Source organism: Dermacentor variabilis, chromosome 2 (assembly GCF_050947875.1).
Source record: "Dermacentor variabilis isolate Ectoservices chromosome 2, ASM5094787v1, whole genome shotgun sequence".
In the NCBI taxonomy this organism is placed as follows: Eukaryota; Metazoa; Arthropoda; class Arachnida; order Ixodida; family Ixodidae; genus Dermacentor; species Dermacentor variabilis.
In genome coordinates this window covers 110,139,739-110,167,226 of record NC_134569.1, presented here as the reverse complement: position 1 = coordinate 110,167,226, position 27,488 = coordinate 110,139,739, and the positions used below count along the sequence as shown (strand labels likewise).

General features: G+C 47.5%; 1 protein-coding gene across 1 annotated transcript in view; it reads left to right on the top strand.

Moving 5' to 3' along the window:
* Positions 1-27,488, top strand: part of LOC142570401 (uncharacterized) — a 90,462-nt gene that overhangs the window by 50,326 nt on the left and 12,648 nt on the right. Inside the window, exons 7-10 of the mRNA XM_075678787.1 lie at positions 6,166-6,320; positions 6,407-6,448; positions 14,672-14,885; positions 16,908-17,029. Of these exons, the coding sequence (XP_075534902.1) occupies positions 6,166-6,320; positions 6,407-6,448; positions 14,672-14,885; positions 16,908-17,029 (533 nt within the window). The remainder of the gene's footprint in view (positions 1-6,165; positions 6,321-6,406; positions 6,449-14,671; positions 14,886-16,907; positions 17,030-27,488) is intronic.

Here is a 27,488-nt window from a genome sequence, read left to right as displayed (position 1 = left end):
CATGTCTGGAACAGAAATTTTGACTGAATCAGAAATTGAAAAAGCAAAGTTTTGCAATATGAAATGCAAAAAGGTGTGACATATATGTTGTAATGATTTGCGACTACAGAACACATGCAAATGTACACTGTCTGTTCTAGGGTGCTTAAGCAGCATGTTAAATAAATATTGCTATTGTCCATAAAATTGATGTCTGCCTAACTACAATGCATGTCAACAGCGCAAGTACTATTAAGATCACAAATGAGAACATTTGTGGGTTCATTTATACACTAGAAGTGATCACACTGCTAGTTCCACAAGCAAATGCATGAAAGTCATGAAGCTATTAGAAATGATGCATTATTTTTCTGCACGAACGTGATGCACCGCTTCACTACTGAAACAATAAATGCCCTACGGTAAACCAATCTGAACAGCAAGAACATTTGGAACCAACAAGTACGATATATGGGTGAATTATCGTGCTTGCAACTGTTTAATACATTAAATTCTGTACTTTCACTTCATTTTACCAAAGGATTATTCGGTTTTGTGGACGAAAGACGTTGCCGGCGGACTCGAAAAAAAGTTTAATATGTATATTGATGAGGCTACTCAGTCACCTACAACCACGGCTACAATAACATGAAAAATGAGACGCGCGTTCCGATATCGCTCTTTCTTTCCTAGTTGTGTGTGTAAACCAAACGACAGCCTCGCAAGTAAAGGTTTATTTAGGAAACAGCAACTGAGATCCTCACTGCCCATATGTAATGCAGGATCTAGTTAACTTGTGCCCGCCTGGAAGGTAATGAGACGGATATTATATAACGATTCAAGCAGCGGTGTTAAACGACTCACCGTTATTGCCGTTGTCAGCCGCAGCAAAATCCAGCTCCCGTTTCGAGGCAGACCTGTTCCGAATGGCTCACGACCGAAACCCAACTGCCGGGCTTACATGTCCGCTTGCAAACACGTAACTTCACCCCAAGTTAAATGACGCGAGACATCGAAGCGCAAGAAACTAGTTTTAGAAACAAAGAAGCAACCAGTCTCGAGTGTACGAACGAATGAATCCGTGCCGCCGCGCACTCGGAAATACCGGTAAAAATTTTAAATCCACGCCAGAGGTCACGTGAAAGATCGATGATGCTGAACGCTATTTGCGTTTATAATGGCGAAGAAACAATAAACTTACTAACAGAGAGTACAATATCTAATTAGCAATGATAATTTTGCCCTGTTTTTATGTAAAAGAAAATGATTCGGTGATTGTAAGAGAAAGTTTGTAGGATAAAATTGCGCTTACTACGACGCCTCTACCGGGAAATGTTGGAACTAACGAAAGCATCCCGAAGTGATTCTACTACGCTGGTTTTGTTAGCAGCGGCGCGCGGTCGATTTTTTCGCCCTCTGTGGCCATTCGTTGAACTTGAGAGTGTGCTACCCCTGGTGACTTGACTTGGCATCAAAGAGATTCAAGAGATATCAAGAGGCATCAGAGCGGCGCAGGAGGGTATGGCGAAACAGTGAAGAAAAAAGCCTAGTGCGGCGACGATGCTTACGACATGGCGCCAGCTGGAGTAGTGGGCGTCGTCTGAGAGGTCTGCCGGCGGTGGCTGATGTGAATTGCGTCCACGCGTCACCCATGCGCTGACTGTCTTGATCTACAGATCAGCGAGGCAGTTGCGCCGTGCTTTGCTCAGTTTGCGACGTGCACGAGATAGAGATTGTTAGCGCCAGCCAATGCATCATGAAATCAAAACACGTATAGAGCTGAACTCAAATTGCGCATTAAAGGATATTGTAATCGTCGGTGAATTTTTTTTTTTTTGCGCATGGGTGACGACCAAGGACTTTGGGAAGGCTGAATGACTCGGCGATGCAGCATGTCGTTAGCTTGCTCCGCGATAATTTGGCGCTCTTCCGCGGAAACGCGATAAGGGTAATATCGCAAGGGGGCTTGTATCAAGCCAGTGTCGATGTTATGAGACACATTTGTCGTGCGGCCCGTTGGTGATAGAAGACAGCCACAGGAAGAGAAAAGCTTTTGAAGGGGAGCCAGAAGTTGGGCGCGGTGAGCCGAAAAATAAACATCAGCGTCGATGGGTAAGTCGAACACGGCTGGAAGCGAGGGCTAGGGACAGACGTGATGGCGTCAGCGTGACGACAGGTGGAATTATCAGTAGAATCAATTTCTTCAGTGGAGTCAACAGCTTGAACATGTCCTAATCGCTCTCCACTGAGAAAAATGACTGGGTACGGGTAGTGGTTGTACACCAGAACCGATGCGGCCCCACAGGTAACAGTGCGGACGGTAAACGCGAGATAAATGCCTTTGAGTTGAGCGAGCACGTCCGATGGCGTAAATATTAAGGTGTCACCTGGTTCGGCAGCACATAACAGAGCAACAAGCGCCCATGTTTTAGGAGCTGTATTTGTGTCGGAATCATCTAAGATTTGCTTGTACTGAGACAAGGGCCGGCCGATGGTTAAAGCGTCACTTCCGCCCTAAAACAATCGATGACGGCCTTGTGACTTGACAGAAAAACGCATCGGAGAATCAGTTCATGAAACCAGGATGGCAACAGGAAAAACTCGATGATGTAAAGAACGTTTTCGATGACGACACGGGCCGTGCACGCGGCTGATGACTAGCAGGGGAGAGTACCATGCCAGAAAGTAACGTGGTAACGTTGCTGAGCTTGCGAGAAGGACAAGGAGAAAGCGATCATCGACGAGCAGAAGGAAAAGTAGAGTGCCTTGGCGGCGATCGGACTCAAAGGGTCAAAGCGCCCAACATGAAAGGCGATTCCACAGGCGAAGCAGATGGGTCGGTTGTCTTGGGCCCTATAACGTAAAACTATTACAATATGTTTTTATTCCAACATCCTGGTGTCGAATTCCCGAAGCCACGGACGCAAGCAGTTGGCGGTGACCCGCAGCATTGCCTTAAGAGCCCAACCAAACGCTCTCCTCGTTTATAGGCGGTAAGTTTTGTTTGCTTTCAAAACGAATAGAATTGCCTACATTGAGCAGTTTTTCTTATCTAATGGGCTGGCAAGAAGCGAGGAGCACGCTCACGTGGAAAGGGTTTCCTTGGGGCCGAGTCAGTGCACTCAAAATAGATAACCGGGTAAAGAGGGTGGTGCCGGTGTCTGCGATTGGTCAGCTTCCCCTTACGTAGCTTGCCTTGGCTAATCGAAAGTCAATGCGGCGTGCAACGGAAGGTTTAGAATACCGAAAAAGCGGATACCAAGCAAAAAAAAAATGTTGGTAAAGTATTGTGATAAACGTGCCGACAGGGCTCGATAATGTTTCACGGCCACGCAAAACGTTTTATTATATGCAAATAAACCACTGTTCTCCGGGAGGTGCGAGTAGCTAGTGCCTGAGCGACCAGAGGCAGCCATCTTCTATTCCTCTAGGAACGTAGCAGTCTTCGGGTACTAAGAAAAAAAAAGTTTTGTGCGGCAGATTAATACATCTTTAACACGTACACGTCACTTTCACGCGTTGAGTTCTCGCGGTTGTGCGACGTCGCGTGACAGTCACGTGAAGTAGGCGCGGCCCGAAAACTTTTGACGATTAACCGAGGGCTAACAGAGAAAAGCATGGAATCAAAAATAATTGTCGTTCTTTTGTTCGGTCTAATCATACACATCATTTTCTTCACGCCATGTCAGATGGGTAGCTATCGCGGTTTTCGTGACAAGGCGTGAAAGACAGATGACATATGGGGGGGAGGGGGTGTTTCAAAAAAAAAGTTTTTTGACCCATCGCGGTGGGCTGATTGCAGAATTGGAATAGGAAATTTTGGAATAGCTTTACCTTATAGCGCCCCTAAAGTGTGCCATGCGTTCGCTGGAAGAAAAAAAAAACTGTGGTGTCTGCCTCGGAACGGGAAATGGTGCTGGATGCATGGGCGATCAGAAGAAAAATGCCAAAGGAGGTTGTGGTATCAGTTTAGCGACAGAAGTGAGAAAGACAGGGAGGGTTGTTGGCATAGGATAGTGGCGCCGTCACAGTAGGTTGCTCGTGAACGTTGGGACCAGCAGCAATAGCCTAGAAAATCTGTGTGTGGATGGTTGGCTCTAGGGTCGGACTCAAGGTTGCGGCAGGCTTCTGGCTATGACGCAGCAGCGAAAGCTGGCGGGCCACCTTGTGATCAATGAAATATTTTATGTGATCAAAGAGCGAGGATCGGTGGGGTGGACGGTAGCAACAGCAATGCCCGAGATAGGATCAGCGTCGGATATGTTTGGGCAGACGATGTTGCATTGGCGGCGATGTTCTTCAAAGCTCGGACAAAGGCTGACGAGCGCGATTACACTCGCTAGGTTCTTGGCAAGCAACATCTGAAATGCACCGTCCGCGATTACTTCGAGAATGTGCTCTATCTTCTCGTCTTCTTTCATGGTGACATTTACCCGGTTGCAGAGATTGCAACCGGTTGCCCGGTTGCCCAGACACATTGCAACCGGTTACCCGGTTGCAATGTGTCTGGGAAATGTCTTGCCCGGCTGCTGCCGCTGTCTCGCCCGACAACTAGGGGCGCATCTGCTTCATTTCACTGTATATATCTCTCTGCAAATGAAAGCATTTATTCGTATAATGTGCTGCTTTATAATAATGGTATTCATTGCGCGGAAACGACACTTGATAAACATATGGTTGACGAGCCAATCACGCCAAGAATGATTAGCTTTCCCTAGATATGAACTGGATTGTAATTTGCCTGTTTTTCATATCCCCAAGTATACAGAAAAGTCTCACTTTTGTGAATTTCCTGGCTGAACAATTACTTTGATCAACGGATTAGCTGGCGTCGAGCTGTCGGAGAGCGTGGGTTTATGAGCAGCTGGATATGCTGCATTGAGTTTGAGTCGGGGAATATGCGTCACGTCGTCAGACGTAGACGGTTGACAAGAGGTTTTTTCGCAGGTCAATGTTGCAGTTCTGTCTGGCAGACGCGTGAAGTAATGAGATATGCCATGGATTGTTGCTTGCTATTAGCAGCCGCATTCTTTCATCAGGCTGTCAACGTTCGTCACGGTGGTAAAGACGAGCAGACCGCACACGCGCTCGGTGGTGGCTTCGTGTATGTCAGTCTCGGACATCTGACGAGTTATTGCATAATGGGGCAGCACGTTTTGTACATAGCAGGGCTCTGTTGACACCTGGGCACGTACCTCCTGTTGCTTCTGGGTGACAAGCTGTCAACAGGACGCGCTGCCCAGAAAGTCGTGGAGCATGCTGCTTGAAGCCGTCGTTGCGGGGTGGCCCGTTCCCGTGGGTCTGAAACTAGACAGGAAGAGTTCCGCCGACGTAGATGATGATATTCACCACCATTACTCTTTGGTACCAGCGGTTATGTTTGCTGACATGCTGGTGCAAGATGAGCCCCTCCACTTGAACGTGGTCTATGCCTGAACGGGTAAGGAGGAAGCGGGGATATGAGAGAGCGACAAACTGGGTGGTCGCAGACGTGGCTGGCGGCGACGTGTCTTCTTACAGAGGCTTGGTGGTAGACTCGAGGTGGCGCACGCTGCGAAGCTGCGTTGTCAGAAGGTTCGCCGCCTCTCCGCAAAATACGTTACGTGGAAGTATGTGGAATTTCCCGCGGTACATTTTCAAGTCTGGAAGTAGTAAGCACTGGCCAAAATGAAGACCTACAAACGCACACGCACACGTCTTCTGTTCTTGTGGTGGCCGCTCTCTTCTTCCAGCAGTCTAACACAGCGATAGAATAATTAATTAAAGCCGCGGCTCCCAAAGCGCGGTACAAGGTGGCATAATAAAGTTGGGAGATGGCCTCCCAAAACTTCGGGCGCCACGCCTAGTGGGTTGCCAGAGAGCACAAATTGCGGAGGCCCAGGACATCTTGGAAGTAAGTTATGTAGCCCTCGGTCAAATTATTAATGCCACTTGTGAGTTCGCTGCGCAAAATGCTGTTCGAGACGTGCTTGTCGCCGTTGCCGCTCTTATAGTGACGGGTTGTTGAATTGAAGGTATCCATAAAAGAACGACGAGTGGTTGTAGGAATGCATTATTGGCTATTTGAGACATGGAATTCCGCAAACGTATGCGCAGATCTGGGGACTTCATTTCTCAATTTTTAAACATCTTTTCGCAACGTATCGTAATTTATGATATCATGGACATTTTCTTTCCACGCAACAGCAAGCTCGCCGGCGTGGTTGCATTCGACGTGGATGATATTGACTGGAATATGCCTTGTGTCACGGTGTGGTTCGGCGCTTGGGTACCGTGGTTTTACAAGCGCAACTGTAGCCAGTTATATCCAGTGATGTGCGAGAACAGCACATATACTAAGAGTAAGTATAAACAGCGGACAAGTACGGAGCCTCATTAGGTTTTGTAGGAATGTATATATAACATGGCGTCTGTATACTTTCTTCAGGTGGACCAATCGGGAACACTATTAACGCTGAAGTTTACTGCGGTGAGTAGAAGTGCTCGTTCGCTTTTCGCAAAAAAATCTTTTTCAAGTTAGGCATGCTAAGGACCCCGTTCGTGCTGCAAAAGATAAAAATTTGCCATTTGCCAATGTTTTGTGTGACTCTCAGAAAGTGACATATTCAGAAGAAACAAAGCTCTAATTTCTGTCAATACTTCCGCTATTTCGTAGGGCAGTGTGAAAAGGTTGTGGTGATGTGTGTAAAACATCCTCTGTGTAAAAGGCCGTGAAAAGTATCACAGCGGTGTACGTGGCAAAAACAACGGCAAATTGACACAAACGCCTGGGCGTTGTTTTCATCGCGGGAGCCATTTGGTCCGCAATTGAGGTGACGTCACGCATTTGTCCCTTCTTTTCACTGGCATGCCGCTTGCAGCGTGCAAATAGCCAGCCGTAAAAGAACCCGTGGATTCCTTTGGAAGGTACATCGCACTACGTAGTACAGCGAGAAAGAAGCGAGATTGAAATAAAATAAAATAAATAAATAAATGCTAATTTAACAAGCATAGTGTCACGCGCGCCTGGTTCAATATGAACGCATCTCGCTCGGTGACCGTGGAAAGTCGCTGTCAAAACGCGAGAATGCGGAAGTGCGGCAGCAGCAGCAACCAAATTGACCTTCGTGCTGCCTATCACTTCAATTCGAACTACACGCTAAAGCACAGCGCATACGAAGCTCCCAGCAGTCAGTGCATTTCGTCCACTTCGCAGATCAGTTTCAAGATAAGGCGCCCGCGCGACCGCGGCCTATGCAGGAGTTGCCGGAGTAGAAACCTTCTCAATTCCTTCCCTCCCCCCGGTGCCTCGCCGGCGACGGAAGACGGCGCGCTTCCTGCACGCTTTGCTCGCTTGCGCCGCGAGATTGAGCCGCGATCGTCGGCTGACCATTACTAGCGTTCGCTCGTACATACAGCGTACGGCGCGCGGCGACGTTGTTGTCGTGCTCGGACTTTTATAGGAACATCACGGCGACGGCGACGATGACGGCGGAGAAAAGCTTGGAGTGTGCGTAGAGTTGCTATTGCAATATAAACGAACTGCCAAGAGGCGTTATAGTTCAATTGATAAAACGCTTAGATAGCAGAACACCGCAGCGAGAGGACAGAGAGCCTCGGCAACACATGCGCAAAGCTTCCAACTCCTCCTTGTCGTCGTCTTTCTCCAAGCAGGGCCTGCTGCTCGTTCTTCTCCAGTACAACGGCCTCCCCGGAGGAGCTGTCTCGGCGACCTTCGGGCAAGATAGCACAGGTGGATCAAAGTATGGCTTGAGCCGCTGAACGTGCACTATTTCGCGCCCTCGGCGGCGCTTATCGGAAGGCGGCTCAAGGGGTTCTACCAAATAGTTCACAGGAGATGTTTGACTGACGACACGGTAGGGACCCTGGCACTTGGACACAAGCTTGGGTGAAAGTCCAGGGCTGGTAGCGGGAACCCAAAGCCAGACTAGTGAGTCAGAGGCATAGGGTGCCGGAGAAGTGGGAATATCCCGAAGGTGTCGCTGCTGATCTTCCGAAATTAATGTGCGTGCGAGCTTTCGGCACTCTGCCGCGTGTGCGGCAGCCTCGGACAGGGTAGTAGCCTCCGTTGTGTCAAGACGATACGGAAGGATGGTATCCATTACGCAGGAAGGCTCGCGTCCGTAAAGAAGAGTGAACGGGGAAAATCCTGTAGTGGTTTGTGTGGCGGTATCATAAGCGTTCGTCACGAAGGGTAGAATTCGGTCCCAATTGGTTTGGTCAGATGCGACATACGTGGCTTAAGTGCGGTTAAAGCGCTCAGTCATGCGATTAGTTTGCGGGTGGTATGCAATAGTAATTACGTTGCATTCCTTGAGCAGGGCTTCTATAACATCAGACAGAAAGACGCGGCCTCTGTCGCTCAGCAACTCTCTGGGGGCTCCATGGCGAAGAATGATGTTACGCAGAAGGAACCAGGCAACATCCCGCGCAGATGTTTCGGGCAGAGGCGAAGTTTCGGCGTAGCATGTGAGATGGTCTATCGCCACTATCACTTATTGGTTTCCATCTGAAGTAGTCGGAAGGGGCCCATAAACATAAACTCCGATCCCGTCAAAGGCCCGTCCTGGACAAAGCAATGGTTGCAGTGGAGCAGCTAAGGCATGAGGGATATTCTTGCGGCGTTGGCAAGCGAAGCAGGAGCGGACATATTGGCGGACGAATCGGTACATCCCGCGCCAGTAATAACGAATTCGCAGGCGGGCGCATGTTTTTAGTAATCCTGTATGTGCGTATTGCGGGTCATCGTGAAACGCTGCATATATTCCCGAACGTAGATGCCGAGGTACCACGAGTAACCATTTGCGCGCATCCGAGAGGTAGTTACGGCGGTATAGGAGCCCGTCACGAACAGCAATGTGGTGTGCTTGGCGACGCGATGTACTGCCAGTAGAAGGCGCTGATGGGTCTGACAGAAAAGCCAGCATAGCAACAATCGATGCATCCTTTTGCTGCTCCGAAATCAAATTCGTGGCTGTGAGTGAGGACTCGCATATTCGTACTTTCTGATAATTGGGCTGGCCTGACACTGGGGAGCGAGACAAGGCATCCGCGTCCGAATGTTTACGGCCAGAGTGGTAGAGCACTCGAATATCACACTCTTGGAGGCGAAGCGCAAATCGAGCGAGGCGACCTGAAGGACGAGATCTTTCAAGGACGGGAGCCAGCAGTGTGCATGGTGGTCCCTGATGACGTCGAACGGTCGGCCGTAGAGTTGAGGAGGAAAGTTTGTTATGGCCCGAATTGTAGCCAGGCATCCTTTTTCTGTAGCGGACTAATTTGCTTCCGCTGTCGTGAGTGCGCGGCTAGCGAAGGCAACAACGTATTCGTCGAAGCCAGTTTTTTGTTGCTCAAGAACAGCGCCAATGCCGGTGCCACTGGCATCCGTGTGTATTTCTGTCGGTGCGCTTGGGTCAAAATATCGGAGTATGGGGGTGAGGTTAGAAGACGACGCAGCGTCGTGAAGGCGGCATCGCAAACTGGCCGCCAGGCCAAGTGGTCGTCGTTAGCCGCGAGAAGCTGCGCCAAAGGCGCTATGATGGTGGCGAAGTTGCAGATGAAAGAACGAAAATAGGAGCATAATTCGATGAAGCTGCGGAGTTCTTTGCTGGTCTTTGGTCGTGAGAATTCTGCAACGGCTTGGAGTTTAGTTGGATCTGGGAGCCCACCACCTTTCGAAACAACGTGGCCTAGGACGACTGGCTGCCGTGCGGCGAAGCGATACCTCTTTAAGTTGAGCTGGAGCCCACCATCGGCAAGGCATGAGCACGCGTTTGAGTCGGAACAGGTGAGAAGGAAAGTCTGGGGAAAAGATGACAATGTCACCGAGAAAACAAAGGCATGTCTGCCATTTGAGGCCCTGGAGGATGTTATCCATCATTATTTCAAACGTTGCAGGCGCATTACGGAGGCCAAAGGGCATCACGGTAAATTCATATATGCCGTCAGGCGTAACAAATGCTGTTTTCGGGCGGTCTGCGTCAGCTACCGGGACCTGCCAATAGCCGGATCCTAAGTCTAAGGACGAAAAGAATTCAGCGCCTTGGAGGTAGGGCAGTACGTCGTCGATACGGGGAATATGATAGACATCTTTCCAGGTTATCTTGTTTAGTCGTCGATAGTCCACACAAAAACGGATAGCCCGATCTTTCTTTTTGATCAGCGCTACCGGAGAAGCCCAGGGGCTGTGTGATGGCTGTATCACGCCGCGTCGGAGAATGTCTGCTACGTGCTCATCGATGACACGGCGCTCCGTCGCGGACACACGGTATAGACGTTGGCGTAGAGGCGCGTGGCTGCCGGTGTCGATGTGATGAGCGATTGTGGAGGTACGTCCTAAGGATTGTTTTTAGAGGTCGAAAAAAGTTCGCAATCGGTTAAGGAGGTCGACGATCTGCGTGCGCTGACTCGGAGTGAGGTTAGAATCAATAAAGGGAGCAAACGTTCGGTCACAAGCAGGCGCAGGCGCAGAGACAGGGAGAGCAGTGGCGTCAACGTGAAGAGGAGTCGAGTCACAGAGCTCGTGTCGAATTCATCAGCAAAACCGAGGCACTCGCCAGGATGTAAGCTTGATGGACACGAAAACGGATTCGAAACGTAAAGTGCGCTGGAGCCCTGGCGAAAGGGAAGGAGGGCAGAGGGAAGCAAGAAGGGAAGACGGCGTGAAGCAAGTTGAGATGGCGTGAAAAGAACTGTGGAGTCGTAGAAAGCAGCACAGGAAACGGGTACAAGGGCGGAAGAGAAAGGAGGGATATCAGGGTCGGTGGCGACGAAGACTCGAGCAGAAGGTGGAGGCGAACCTTCAGAAGGACTGCCGCAAAATGGAGCCAGCGCAAGTTCTGCACGGGCGCAATCAAAATAGCGTGATGAGATGAGAGGAAGTCCCGTCCTAGAATGATGGCATGAGAGCAGCGGGGAAGAACTACAATGTCAATGTGGCATAAACAGTCTTGTATGGCGACACGGACGGTACATGTTCCTAAGGGCTCAATTGGCTCAGCGCTTGCTCTGCGTAGCGAAATTACAGAAAACGGCGTCGCGCCTTTTCGGAGCGTATGGCGAAGCTGGTCGGCAATCAAGGACACTGCGGCACCCGTGTCGACAAGCGCGTCAACGGCGACACCTTCGGCCAAAACTTCAACGACGTTCGTAGGGAATAAACGAGGGCTTCAGCAGTTAGAAGAGATCGCAGTTCTTGCCTCCGGAACTGCGCCTTTTAGTTTTTTCCACAGCTGGAAGGCGGTGGACGATGGGGGAGAGCGAACGTCGACGGGCAGATGGAGACCGACGAGTCTTGATGCTTCGGGGAAGAAGAGATGAAGGAGCGAAGTGCAGAACTGGTGGCGAATAGCGGGACTGGGAGTCACGAGCTTCCCTTGAAATCTCGCAGTATCGGGAGGATACCAACCCTGCCGGCGGCAGAACCGTGCCACGTGGCCAGCAAAGCCACACGCGAAAGAGATCGGCCGGTTGCCTTGGGTACGCCACGGATTATCAACAGGGGGCCTAGGTAGCGGTGCACAGTTCTGAGTTGGGCGTAGGGGCTGGGGAGGCGCGCAGAAGCCGCTTCTGGGCAAGTATAGTTCGCAGCTGGAGTAGGCGAGGCGTAGAAGCCGCTTGTGGGGGTGTAGTGCGCAACTTGAGGTGGTGGTCTTGGCCTGGAGACAACGGCAGCGTACATGAGCGGAACCGTTGCTGAAGGTGGTGCGTCACTGACTTGTTCATGTATGAGGCGTCGGAGTTCCTGGGACAAAGAGGACTCAGGCGACTGAGTAGCAGGCAGCAGTGACAGTTGGCGCGCGACTTCTTCACGAACGAATTGCTTGATTTGGTCCAGGGTCGAGGAGTGGGCGGAAGCAACACTGGAACTGTCGGTTAAAGCCGAAATGGTGTCGTCGGGCGCGGCAGCTCGGCGCGTAGTAATGCGTTGTTTGCGGAGCTCATTATAGCTCTGGCTCAGTGTAATGACCTCGTCAATCTTTTGAGGATTTTTCGCCAAGAGCATTTGGAAGGCGTCATCCTCTATGCCCTTTATGGCATGCTTGATATTTTCAGAGTCGGGCATGGCGAGATTAATGCGCCGACAAAGGTCAACTACGTCCTCAATTTAGCTGGTGAAATTTTCACCCTTTTGCTGAGCGCAACCACGCAAGCGTTGTTTTGCGCGAAGCTTGCGCACAGCAGGGCGACCGAAGACGTGTTTGAAACAATGGGAAAAGCTTTCCAGATGGAAAGGTTGGATTCATGATTCTGGAACCGGAGATTAGCGACTCCAGAGAGATAGAACATGACGTTAGTCAGTTTAGCTTTGTCATCCCATTTGTTATGCGCGCTCACACAATCGTATGACGAGAGCCAATCCTCCACGTCATGGTCGTCGTTGCCGCTGAAGAACGGAGGATGTCGTGGCGGAGAGCACCGGAGCAGACGACAGGCGATGCCAGGGGAGGACCGGGCTGCGCGGCGACCTGAGGGATGGCAGATACGGTAGGGAGCGTCTGGCTGCGGAGTTCCAGGTTTGAGAAGGGCCCAGCACGTCCACCAAATGTCAAGCAACGTTATAGTTCAATTGATAAAATGCTTAGATAGCAGAGCAGCGTAGCGAGAGGACAGAGAGCTTCGGAAACACAGGCGCAAGGCTTCCAGCCACTCGTTGCCGTCGTCTTTCTCCAAGCAGTGCCTGCTGCTCGTTCTTCTCCAGTACGAAATAAATAAAGAAATAAAGAAATAAATAAATAAATAAATAAATAAATAAATAAATTAATTAATGAGCGCGAGATTGCTCGGGGAAAGGTAGTGGCAAAAAGCACAGACAGCGGACTTGTGCTGCTGAAGAATCACAACTCAATGGATAAGCTTGATTCTGGATTTAATCAATGATCTTGAAGAATCAAACTCAAATTCCGTGAAGCTGTTCCTTTTTGAGCAGGTGCAACACTAATTTCAGTTGCTTGTAATGGCACCGCGCACTTTAAGGTGTTGCCCGCATATGACTCGACCGTCTGAAGCCTTTTCCTCATATTATAACGCTTCCGAGCACTCGCTGATATGTTTTTTTTAACGAAAGCAGCAATTAATCCGCACACATTTTATTTTCCGGGAACATTGGTCGTTATGTTCTACCATATCCAGTAAAATTTTAGTGTTGGTGGCGCTTATGGCTTCCATCTCATTGGGTTAAATTATGTGCGTATGCCACAGAAAAAGTTTAACACTCACAAGGGCCGGCATACGTAATTAGTTGCTATCACAACATTTTATCTACGCATTCAGAAGTATGCCAACATATTACTCATATCATACTCTTATATTTCACTAAGTATAAACGAAGGACCAAATTTTGTTCACCGAAACCAGTGAGAAAACCTGCTATAAGCCACGTATAATACACAAAAATACAAAAAACAACACGTTTCTGTAATTATTTGATACCCTAGTAATTAGACCGCAAATGTTAAAGTTCCGCCGCACATTACACCTTATATTCCCGTCATGTCTTCCAAAGGTGCGCTTGGTGTCACATAACGTTCTCTCGGCACAGGTGGAAACAACATATAATGTTCCTATAACGTTGTCGAGGAATTGTTCATTTTACTACAAAGACACTATTCTTATATACATTTAATTATTTATCTTCCGGAAAACTATATTCCTATTTTTGGAGTTTGATTTATGCGACACTTGTACTTTTTCCAGGGCAGTGGGCTACGTTTAGCGTCCTTTGTAAAATGCAACCACAAGACGCCAGAGCCCTTGCATTCGTATTTATTACAAATGCCATAATTAACTACCCAATTTCCAGCTTCTCCTACACATCACCCACAAGCTGTGAAATATATTAATTAATTATTGACAACATGCCTTGATTTACTTGCTCTATAGCGGCTAGGTAGCGGGCGTTCGCGATGGCCTCCAAAGAAAAGAACGATCGGGAGGCCGCGAGCTACAGGAATGAAGCGCTCCAGGCTTCCGGGCCCGAACCACCCTCTCATGCGCCGCCGGCCAGCCGCCTCGGCTAATGGTGGCTTCACACAATAAAAGTAGACGACCCGCATCAACATCCCGCTTGCAGGTTCATCAACGACGTCAAGAAATCGCAATTCGAGCGTTGTATAACACGTGAAAGTAGCAAAAGCAAAACAAGAAAACAGGTTTCAGTAATTATTTGCAAAGCTACGTGATTTCTAGGAACGTTTCTCCACAAATTGCACTTCTAATGTCGTGGCTCATTTGCGATGATGCCCTGCACCGCTGCACGGCTGCATAACATTCTGCAAGGATTGAAAAGAAATAATTTTCTAGAAAAGCTATACTTACGTTGCAGATGTTTGAAGTTTGTCGTATCTCTCCCACAACAGGCTTCCTAGTTAAACGACATATAAGCGACGTGCGCAGCATAGCTCACTGTACAGACCGGAAACCCAAGCCTAGTATACATGACTCGTTGTAGGCAGAAAAACTGTTAAAAGCCCAGTATTCAGTACTTCATGACTTCATGACATAGAATGACATACACCTCATGAGTGATGCATGTATTTCAGCAAACAGTGACACACACGTACGCGCGCACGCACGCACGCACGCACGCACGCACGCACGCACGCACGCACGCACGCACGCACTGCTTCGCGCTGTATACTGCTTCGCAATTTGTGGTGAAGTGCACTTCTCCTACTGTGCTTTTCATCCGCAGCTGATGTCCCCTCGAAGGCTACTTTCTGCCTATTGGAGAACGGCACGTTCAACAAAAAAGCTGCATCAGAATTCTGCGCAAATCGCCGTTTGTTATTGCTGACTGCAAAGCTGTTTTATGAGATACATACGATCTACTTTGTTTGGGAAGGACCCTTCGTTCAGTGGTCCTATCCGCGCTATGTATATTGGGACGCACGCAGCACGAGCAGCCGGTAAGCGTGACTTGTTTCTCTTCGTTTACTGCAGCTACACTGAAGTACGCCGTATAGCTGCAACTTTAATCGGTGCTCGTGCGCGTATTTATCAGAAGAACAGCGTAGTTGAGATACACAGAGTTTAGGCGTTGGGCGTCTCAGGATAGCGTGCCACCTGAGGAGCCGTTACATTATAGTTATGGAGGAACAAGGCAGGATGAGCGTAGTAAGAGCTTTTGGAATGCAATATCATGCAACTATACTAATACGTGTAGCTGTACACATATCAGGTATAATTAGAGCACATGCTCTGAACTTTGGTGGAGTGCCAGTGCATTCAAACCACGGCTCCTCCAACAGTTTTTACGTAGCGTTAGCAGGTGCGACGGAAGGACCGGTAAAAATGGTTGATCCAGAAGGCTCCACAGCCTGACACAGCGTCTCAATGTGGTGGCTGCTACGAGGAAAGAATTCTAGCAAGTGAGACGTGATGCGCACGACAAAATCCTCCCGAAGCTAGTTGCACTCCGCGCGAAGAAGACATGATAAAAACATTTATTTAATCGCATCGTCATATTATGTATAATCAGGGACCATGAACTTGCCGTGAGTAAGCTTTGAATGGGGAGGATGCGAGCAACTAGGCGAGGCACGAGAAAACTATGCGTCAAGTGTGGACTAATAGCTAGTGCATTTATGCTGCTTTGTTGGGAGACAGAGGTTGGATCCCATCATCGGACACATGAATTTTTCATTATTAAAGAGGCCGTCGACACAAAAGCCTAACTACCTCACCGCCTACTGTAAAATACCTCTGACGAGCATGACACTGCTTGGCATTACATATCTAAGCCAAGGGAATAAAAAAAAAAGTATTGTTTCAAATTTAAAGAAGGAGGTGCACACTCTGCATTTTTGAAAAGTTCTCAGACGTGCGGCTAATTCGTGAAATAGAAAAAAGGAAAGTTTTTCAAGAGTCCATTGGCTGACGAGTTTTTCCCGTAACATTTATGTTTCTGAATTTTTTCGCCAACACCCAATTATCGCCGTTGGACATTGGGATACACAACTTGGTTAGTTCAGAAACGCTAGTGGTCCACTTTGTTGCTGAGATTGAGTTTCTGAGGTCTAAAATAAGACGTGGATGTTGTGTATCGGAACAGCACTACTGGAATGTTAGGATGCCGTATGTAGTACACTTCTGGAGTTTTTGAAGCACCGCTGCTTGCGTTTCGGTGCAACATTGAAGTCCAACTCCGACCACCGCGAAACCCTTATTCTAGGATTGGTCAGCTACAAAACTCATTCTGATAACTGTGATGGTGACATAATTTAAGAGCCGCAGCAATCAGGGACAACTTTAACCGATGAAGGTGATGAGGAGTGGCGGGAAGAATTGTTCCAGATGCAGGGGTGCGGAATATTATCGCTTTTTTTGTCGCGTAAGCGAGTGATTTGTAAATTAAAAGTGCTGGTAATTGCCGTACGGCTGAAGTCGATATCACCGGTTCTATTCATATTCATGTCGGCAGCTTTCATAGTGTGTTGACAGGCAAACAGTCTTTCTGCATAATATTCATTATTTACTGCAGCCTGCAATTGGCAGTCAGGTGAGCTTTTTCGAAAGCTTACAGGCGGCATGAGAAGCAACAGCTACCGTTTCTTATTGTATATGGCGTGGCCATGCACCTGAAACATTCTCAAGTAGGAAACAGCAACAGCCTTATCTAGCTGACGTAAAAGCAGGTCGGCACCGTCAGGGGTGCCCGCCACTTTCGCTAACAAGGGCACATGCTTAAAAAACACGATATCATCAAGAGAAATCCGGAGCTTCTTATGAATGAATGAATGAATGAATGAATGAATGAATGAATGAATGAATGAATGAATGATCACAAATACATATGGCGGCCTTTGAGCACGAAGTCTGGTCCTATTAAAAGAATATAGTCTTGAAATACAAATAATACTTTTGTGCTTAAAGCTATGAGTAAGTTGTTTGTCTCGGTTCACCAACGCAATATTTTTTTTTTGTTTCAGGCAAGATAGCATCAACGAGTGCCTCGCAGTCGAATTAGAATCTGACACTCCACAGTTCTACTTTCCCTTTCCACAGTACAATAGGATTCCACGTAACTGCTCTGAAGAACTCGGCTACGTATGTAAGTTGGCTCAAGGGCGTGAGTGGCTAAAGCTCCTAGGCCCACAAAGCGAATTTTAAGATTATGCGGCATCCAGTGCTACTCCTGACCGTTTAGCGTTCGTTTTACGTATTTGAACTGCCATGTACCAGCCTGTTACAATTATGTGCTGTAACGGCGACATCCGTTTGACCAAGTTCCATGTGTAGTATCTGGCAGGTGAGCTTTAGCGCTGATAAATCAATCCTGATACGTGTCACCAGAAATCAAGATACATCGAAATTCTCGTACACAGTAAATAACTTTCCACTGACGGCAGTAAATAAACACGGATACCTTATTTGATAGTATGAAATGGCCTCAGATGACACTCTCACGGGAATTACGTGATAACTACTGCACTAAAACGGCTGTTCTTTCTCAGAACGCGCATTTGAGCAGCTACATTAGACGTAGAATTTTTAGTTTATAATATAGAATTTTTAGCTTATAATATACTCCGAAAGCCTGTCATTTAATGCCTTAAAGTTGCCTGATTCCCGTATACTAAGACATTAACTACCAGACAGAGGGAATTCAACGGAAAACAATAAGTTTCATCTTTAACAAGTACACCATTACTGATTCACCACCAGAACTAATTCACTCAGCAGGACTGCTTAAGCTGCAGTACCGCACAAAACTCGCCGGAGAAAAAAACGATCTGCTGACTATTGAATACTATGTTTAACATAGACAGCACCACGTACTACCTGCGTAAGTCATTAACAAGACGCATTCGTCATAAAGGTCCTCAAACAGTAGGAGTATCACTTTAGCATTGTTTGGCTTGCGTTTAGGATTGGCACTTAGACAATGGAATAAATTACCTGCATACTTAACTAGCACTTTGTCATTAGTAAATTTTTTACGGTTGTATGAGGTGCACTTGTACGCACAGCAATGAATTTTCTTTTTTTCGCTTTGTTAACAGCAATGCAAATAACTTTCACTGTCGTGTTAATTTTTGTAGCCTACCCGTATTTGTCTTCGTGTTCTTTTCTTCCTAATTGTATTTTTTGTGTTTGAAGCTGAATACGTTGTAGTGCGTGTGTTGATCACGTATGTGCCCTTCCTGCAATAGTCCCTATAGGGATCGGCCGTAACTTGCAAATATATATTACCAGATATATTTAAGGCAAGGTAAGTACACTAAAAAAAAAAAAAGGTGTGGTCCTTGCAAAATCTTTTCTCAGCATTACAATTGCTGGGAATTTTAGCGTAGAGGACAGAATAAAGATGCCGCGACATGTAAACTTGAAGAACGAAGCAAGATCCCTTTTCTTCTTGAGTGCGTTTGTCTCTTGCACTCGTAGTAAAAGTAAGAACGCACTCGTGATCATCCTTCTCAGAACCTCAGCAGTCTCGTCATTCACCCATCATTGTGTCTGATTCCATCGATGGGCGCGGAATTGCATGGACGTCGACAGCTACTTGGTCAACTCTTCCCCGGTATTGGCAAAATCTTTTTGGAGTCTCGCGCTGCTGGTCACACGCAGACCAATGCTGACGTAACGTGTTTTCCGTCTAGCTTACCTGCGTGCACTGCACTACTAACCTCTTGGAACTCCAAATGAAGTCTCAGGTTTCTATCTGGCTCCTTGAGATGCCTTTGCCCGGGATGATCACGGCCTGACCTTTCTTTTAAGGCATACTCCCATTCCTCTTGCTTTAACCGAAGTAGATTATCTGCCTGAAAATGTGCGACTGGTATCGTACAAGTGAAATCGATGATGCGTGGTTTGTGTTTTTGTAGGAAATCGCTCATGATTTATGACTGCCGTCGTAAAAACACGCGTGTGTTCACTGCGTGGTTCGCGTTGTCCCGGCAGTTACACTGCAGGTACCGGAATTCATCATATTTTGACTCCATTGTTGTCTTTAGCACACGCCGCTTGGAGATGCTTAATTTGTCCGGTCATGGTTGTTGACAGCTGAGGCGGTAGTTGTGTGACTCAATTTCGCGTCAAGAAATAGCCGGGTAACTTTCTAATTCTAACATTCTAATTTCCTAGTGCAAAAGATCGGAGTGTCGACTGTGTTGGTGTAGCTTACTGCTGGCATTGAGTAATTTACGTGTACCTCTATAAGTGATGTTTAGGCTTAGATTGTTGTATTTGCTTGCACCTATCCCACAAAATTCTTAAGTTGACAACAGCTGTACTTCCTTGAGGTGTTGTTAGCCGTGCTTCTTGTATGCTGGCACAAACTTAGAAAGATGTGTATATATATATATATATATATATATATATATATATATATATATATATATTGATTCGGAGGTTTTACGTGCCAATATGAAGCACCAACTTGGATTTCCAAATGTCTGCTGCGGGGTTTAGCAGCATCTTGAATGGAAGCTGGATCATTGGTTTGGAAATATATTGTCTGATTCAGTAACACAGTTGTTTATCATGGAAATATGTTGCCGACCTACACGCATTGGGTGGGGATTAGAACCGCCGTGTGACGAGGCGGTTTCGCAGTCCCTGTTTTTTAAACTAGAGGGCGCGGGAAAGTGTCGCGGCGTAGGCCCATCATCGGGTTAGGTCTCCTATAGCTTGACTGCTCTTTTTTTTTTTTTTGCTGACTGATTCCTTTCGTCTAGCATGTCTTCATCGATTAGCTCAAAGGGGGGCCGCGTGTGTAGTTTAATATGTTGTTGCTGGCGGTTGTCTGAATGTTAGTAGGCATAGCAATGGTTGCTGAATGAAAGGAGTCTGTGTCGTCCTTCACTCCTAATATTTTGACTTCTCAGGAAGTATATTTTTGGCACTGGATTTCTACCACTCTTGGTGTGTTCTTTGCAGCACAAGGAAGTGGATGGGATAGAGACGCCGCGATTGGGTGCTGGGTTGAACCAACCGGTCCGGTCTTTGTCATGGCAATAATGGTGCAAGTCGGAGCTTGTCCACGCAGCGTGGGGCTTAACATTCCTCGCTTTCGCTGTGGACGATGTTTTGCTTGTCGTCTGGTTCTTCATGATTTTCAAAACAATGGTTGGGGTACGAATGTTGCTTGGTTTGCTCATGGTGATTTTAAGCACTGAGGCACTGTTGAAAAGACTACATTGAGATGTTGATGTTTAGTGGCGTCGAAACGCTTGTGAGTGTCTGCGTCAGTGCACAATCGTTGTGCTGATGCTCTTGACTGCATCGGCGCTGGTAAAATTGTAGCCGTTCGCTGTAACAGGTTTGCTGGCGTCTGCATCTGCACACTTGCCTGTACCACGGCCCCGTTTGAACGCAGCCACCTGCTGCGTTGCTGCTTCCTTCGAGCATGGCGTTGCGTGTATGTGCATCGAAACGTTTTTTTGGTGCGGTAGCATAGATACGGATGCGAGAGGCTCGTTTGTCTGTCAGCACGATGGCATTGTAACGACTCGCGTTACTTGCCCGCCTTTTGAGGGCAGGAACGTCACCAGATTCCTCCCCCCCCCCCACCTCAGTGCGTTTGGCTGCAAAAGCCGCGAAGCCGCGTGGTCGTGTGGCTAGTTTTCGTTCACTGAGTTCTGTCGGGACGCAGGGCTGTGTTCTGGTTTACGCTGCTGGCATGATCATCATGAGCATGCACAGTAGGGTTTCTGCTGGCCTATCACACCGTGGTCGCACACTGGTGTATGCAGAACGGACAGTAAATTTTTTAATTATCCGCTAATAAACGACGACGACTTTCTATCGGTCTCGTCTCATGCATGGTTGAGATGCGACGCCGATAACGCCGCTGCCGTAGTTTGTCATCGTGCCAGTATTGTGATACGTGTTCTTTGGTCTTCGCTCGTATCCAGCTTTTCGGACACGAGCGTTTAGTTCGCGTGTGCGGCACCACGTGGCGTACTGACCTTAAACTTTTCAAACGTCCCGCGGGGACGCGTGATGATGTCAACAAAAAAAAAAATGTAAATATTAAAAGCTACCCCTGTGCATTGAACTTCGCCACAATGCTTGTCCCGGCGGCGTTATCAGTGTTCCTGACGAAGCGTAACCGCTCATCGCCTGGAAATAAGTTACCCTAAGAATGTTTATTCGCGACGAGCGATGGTCGATTCTTCGCTTTTGATACGTTTCTTGCTACGGAGTAAACAAGCTGTTGGAAAAATTGTCGGAAGCACCCCGCGGCAGCCTTTCTACACTCGGCCCGTATTCTTAACGTCCGAACATCGCACAGCTTCTACGAGAGACGCCTTCGTGGAAAGCTTTTGATTTCGACTTATCGATTTCGTTAAGGTGCCCCTAATTTTTCCCTAGCGACTTTGCTATCCGCAATCATGGGCTGCCGGAGCAGCTGCAAATCGAGACGTGCATAACTATTTACATGGATACATGGATAATTTGGTTTTGCACCTTAAGGCAAAAGGTGCACGACACAAGAATTGTACCAACTGTCTCTGTGTGGTCGTCCGTTAACATGCTATGGCCGAAGTTGCTCACAATATTAGATCCCATTTACTGGCCACCGGGCCAGGTACACCTTTGGGTTCGACATATGCGGTACTTGCAGTTAGTTGTGAAAATACTGTTCTGTCACGGTTATCCACGTGTGTCAAAGGAGACCGTTATTTAAGATGATTGTGCAGGAATATACGCGGGATTTGTCTGGTCTCTATATTGTCTAGCATGTTTCCTTTCCGCCTATATAGTATAGCTGCCATGTAGACTAGCAGATATCGCACACCAAAATGGCTACCCACTTACTCAAAGACCTCGCGCACAACTCCTGACACTTACTTGTATTCAAGACTTGTGCGACTCCCAAAGACATCCTTAAGGAATGGTAAATAACAAATTATGGGGTTTTACGTGCCAAAACCACGATATGATTGTGAGGCACGCGGTAGTGGGGGATTCCGTTATAATTGAGACCAGGTGGGGTTGTTTAATGTGCAGCTAAATTTAAGTAGACGGGTGTTTTCGCATTTCGCCCCCATCAAAATACGGCCGCCGTGGCTAGGTTTCCATCTCGGGAGCTGGTGCTTAGCAGCCCAACTCTATATCCACTAAGCAACTACGGCGGGCAAGGCATGTTGGCAGTTCGAGAAACGAGACCGGCGGCACGCGAGACAATTTGTTTGCATTCTGATGGCGCTAGACTGGGTACGAGCCGTCGAAGAATGACCGTATAGTGCATTGTATTTAATGTGATGGAGTCCGCGTCTAAACTTTTGTACCCAAATTGCCCTGTAACGAATGACGACCAGGCATCTCGCTTATATGTGCAGTCGCCTCACAGCTGCCGGGCGCTGGCGTCGGCCACAGGACCTACTTGGCCTCTGCACAACGCTTGCCGAAATTCTCGCCTTATTTCATACCATCGGCTTTGGGCAGGACTCCTTCAAAACCAATTTATTGGTCCGGAATTTCGGCTACCAACTTTATGTGTTTTTAAAATCTTTAAGTCATCTTTTGTATTTAAGCTAGTAATGTTCTGAGATTTCCAGCGGGTTCACCTTTCCCAAAATGCCTGCAGTTTTGTCGGCCTGTGTTCACATTTTGGGGAATTTTAGCACACTTTGAAAACATAGCGCGGCCCCCTGACCAGGCTGCTCAAAAAGTCAGTTTATGTTCATGAGGTCTTGTGCAAGCTTCTCCCTTCTCTCCATTCATCAACTTCCCGATTTCCCTGTCACTTATATCCCATTTTGACGACTACGATCCCACGGTCGTTGGCAATGATGTAATGGCCATGGGATTGAAGCCGTTTAAATCGATTACACCGTGGACTTGACAGCCGCTTTTGCTCACTGCCAATGAATATATTGTAATAATGAGCGCCAATCTTAAGCATATAAGCTGACAGCCTAAAAAATTATGCCTATCCCACGCACTGTGGGAATTGATGTAAGCGAAGCTTTTTTGTTGTTTGCTTTTATGAACGATAATTAGCGGTGATATTGGCTGCGAATGTATGATTTCTTCAGCGTTTAGTGCAATATGAGAGTAGCGAGTTGATGGCAAATGTTACCTTTCGTGCAACACTGCTGCTTGTCTGGGTAGTACCCAACCTGCAGCGAGACGTGTTTGCTTGAGGCGTCGTTGTGCGCCATTGTTTATAACCTATGAGAGGGTTGAGCATTGTCATTGCTTCTCATGGCACATCGCATCGCGACAGAAGTGCTGGCACAACTACGAGGCTCTGCGTGCTAAAACCATAATAGGATTATGAGGCATGCCGTAGGGGCTGACTGCCGATTAATTTTCACACCATGGTGTTCTTTAACGCGCACTTAAATCTAAGTGCACGACTGCTTTTGTATTTCGCTCCCGTCGAAATCGAGCTCCCACGGTAGGCATCCAAACCGCTACGCCGAGCGTTGCCATTTCTGCAAAGCTTCCGCGGCGGGCACAGAAGCGTTGATTTCACGTGCGGCCGCTTCTTTAGTGTTGCATACACCCTACGGTGATTTAATGCGGCTGTTCATCTGCACAACCTGTGTCAATAGTGCTCTTGACGAATTTGCATGGTGTTTTTGAGAAATAGCAGAAACGAACAGTACCGTACCTTCGATTTGGCCTGCAAACTGTTCTCGTATCTATTGTAGTAGCGTTTACTTATCTTCGTTTCCATAACGTAACTTTTTCCCTGTCATGACCTTCTCTCCTGTACGAGAACTGTGAGCGAAGAGTGGCAAGGCTGTTATTCACTCGTTTCGCGATTGAGCCGGTTGTACCGATTCTTTGCCTCATCTCCTTGCTCCCTCCCTACCATTCAATTTACCTCTCGTCAGGACTTGCACGTCAGTAGAGCGTTAAGTCCTGCAGTTTCTGGAATGTTATCCCTCGGGGTCACAGATAATTACAGCTGTAAAGAGGCTAAGGTGACGACGCCCAGGGAGCTCCAGAGAGCACTGTGCACATGTGACGCGATGGAAAGGTCCAAACGAGTTTCTCGCGTCACCATTCCTCTCTTCCCTGTTCCTTCCAAGTATATGCACCCTCTCTCTCCCCCACACGGCGTGCAAGACAGCAGCAGCAGCAGTGGAAAAGTCGAAGGAAGAGGCAAGGAATGCTTCGCTTAAAAAAGTCTTTATTTGTTGGCGTAATATCGCGTGTCGTCGGGGCTTCATCGCGTCCTTTGCGGGGTTAAATCACTGCGAGATGCAACTGTCCGTTTTCCACACTAGGATTTCCGCCTTCAGGAGTAACTTTTATCCTGCTGCCAAGAAGTGAATGCTCTAGCCAGTTTACTACAGACCCACAAGACCTTTTATTTCAGTATACTCATAATTTGCGTCATACACAGGTATACTGCGGAGGCACTTCCTTTTTACTGCACTGTATTAATAAATGAACTTGTTTTCTAATGATATTCTCTTATTGTATTCTTGTGTCATTGCGATACGTAGTCTACACAGAGTACTCAGGCAGCCTCTAACGCTTTCACTTTTTGCATGATTACGGCTGCCATTGTAATGCAAATAAACATACGTTGAACTCTTTCTCAGAGATAAACGCTGAATGAAACGCTGACGTCATCCTGAACATAATAAGGGCCGTAATACTCGATTTTCTGAAGCCCCTATTCGCAAGCATTTTTTTTCAGGATGTGATCTTGTACCGTAGAAATGTCCCTCAAACGTCTCTGCTGTGCTCGTTTTTATCCTCAAGCACCCAACGCAAACTGTCATCACCGTAACTCCATGATGTCCTTGTGGCAGGCAGCCATGACGTGTTTGGCACGAGGCCGAAAACGAGGCCCTGTCTTCAGCATGGTTGCTAATAGATTGTTGGCTCGGATATGTTTGGCACGAGGCCGAAGACGAGGCCCTGTCTTCTAACGCGCTCTTAGAGAGTTATGGCTCAGGAAGCCAGCGGGCACAGCTGGCCAGCATAGACGCCGCTGAGCATGTTGTACCGCGCATGCGCACTGGCGTCTACGCTAGCCCACTGGGCACGCTGGCCTGCTGGCTCACTGAGCTGTAACTCTCTTTTGTCTTGAAGGGACCCGCACCGTAACATACCACAAAGGTGCTTGCGTTGAGCGTATGTAAGGCGAGAAACGCTGTTCTAAACTGTCTGTTCTCTAACTTGCGCAGTAAACCGATGTTTATAGCATTCCCGCAAACGCAAAGGTGACGAGTATGGCAACCGCAACCGCAAGAGTCACGGTGTGGTCGTAAGTTGTCCCGACAGCGCATGCACCTGTAGTTCACAGAGCCTGTCACTAAGGAATACGCGGCGAGGTATGGCCGATGAATAAGCAAATGGCAAGATTGGTATTTGGTAAACGTTAATTACCAAGAACGGCGGGTGCATATACTACCGCAAAGGATGGATGCTGGGCGGTGACTCCAATCATTTGCTCGCTGCGTCATACATATACACTTAAGTTACGCTGGTTTCAGAAATTCCCGCTTATATTCTCTCAAATCTTAACTGCGACTTCGCCTGCCACCTGGACTCAATTGTTTTCCTCTTTTTTGTACGTCGCTCCTTTCCCAATGTACGGAGACGTGCTTCCATCGACGTTCGGTTGTCCTTTTTCTTATTGAATTCATTCACTCATTTATTTATTCCTAAATTGCTGCAGAAGATAGCGTCTCTTCATCTCCATAATGATCCTCTGTCTGACCTGGAATCTGCCATAGCAAAACAATGCTGCTATGTTGCATATGGCTGGGCGTCGCATACACAGTTTTCTAGAAACGTGCAGCAGCGCGCATGTAATTTTCGGAGGCTTACGAGGCAGTATTGAGCACCTTCTCTGGCACTTCCACACTCAGCACTCTGCTGCCGCAAACACCCATCCTAATACATATTACTTTTTATTCTAATTTACATGTCCACGCTTCTCCATCTGTTGCAAAGTACTGAAGGATATATCCAATGCTCTCTCCCAGGCCGCTGTTTTATTGCGATAGCGTTAAGGGCCCCGTGACTAAGAAAGTCTCGTGTCGGCTTCGGCGGTGTAGTCAGTGAAAAAAACTTTCGTACATACTTAGGCATATGTATATGCCATGCCTCGCTAGATGACATGCAGCATATGCGGGTTATGTTGCCACGACATTCTATCACTGAAGATGCCCATGCCTTGTCCTACAGTCTTGATAGAGTTATTCCACGGTGTTTTGAAATTGGGAGCCCACAAACAAACGCCATGAAACAAAATACAAACAGCGCATACCTTTTAGCATAAATCTTTGAAAACTGAAATTTTGAAAGTGCGAAAGAAGGTCCGAAACCTGAAAATGATGTTAATTTCGTGGCGCGGCTGCGCACTGACTCTGGGATCGGCCCACGCAAGGGTCCGCGTTTCTACCAGAACGCTGGTCTTCGTGCATAACGTTCGCCGCCAGCTTTTCCCGGTAAACATTCCAGTTGCATAACCTGCAGTTGCCGGGAAGCGTGAGAAGCAGTCAGGGATTTATAAATGTTATCGCGTTCCACTCTTATAGGCAGAGCTTAAGCGTCCCCCCACTCTTTATTCCTAATGAGGCCAGGAAATCGAGCCTGATGCCAGCAAGGCTCATAAATGTAATCGGGAGCGCACGCTATGTTCTCGAACACCTTCTATGATGTACCGTAACGCTGAAGTGATTCTTGTACAATGTCGAAGACTCCATCGTAAAGGCAGAAGTGCACGGCTTGGAACGTGTGTTTAAGCTCATGAACTTCATTTGCGCCAAGGAAATCTTTGCATGCTTTCACGCTTGTTTCCTAGGAAGCCTACTGCCCTATCAATATGCCGGCTGTTTTTAACTGCACAAAAGAAAGATATTTACCAACATAAGTCTTGGTGAGATAATTTTACCATTCCAGTGTTCATATAGGTAATCTATAGATACGAAGGAAATTGAGACGTTCTGTGCGTAATTAACTAAGCCACGTTAATTATATTTTCAAGCACTGATTTTAAATGTGTAAAGAAATGTGCAGTTGCATTGTTGGCAGATGTACCTGCCGTGGTTGCTCAGTGGCTATCGTGTCGCGGCATCGAATCCCGGCCACGGCGGCCGCATTTCGATGGGGGCGAAATGCGAAAACTCCCGTGTACTTAGATTTAGGTGCGCGTTAAAGAACCCCAGGTGGTCGAAATTTCTGGGCGTGCCTCATAATCAAAGTGGTTTTGGCTCGTAAAACCGCATAATTTAATTTTTTAAAATGGCAGATGCGTTGATGATAGGGTTAGAAGGCACTTGAACAAAGTTAACAAGGCTTCGCCGGATGGCTTCATTGCAATTCACTGTCATAAGAGCATAGCATTCCGGGATTCGAAGATGCAGTTATTGTAGGGAAAAGGAAATGCGAATTCACTAGTTTCATCATTGAAACTGCTCATATTCAAGAGTTTGGCAATGCTTGTGTTAGCCAGTAGTCATTGTCACTATTCAAAAAAAGAGTTGGAATTCCTGCGCATGTGTTAAAAGTAATAGTTTGTGCATAGTCTGCAAGTTTGTTGTACTCTCATATAGTATCCTTGTAGCAAGCATGTGACGCCCCCTGAG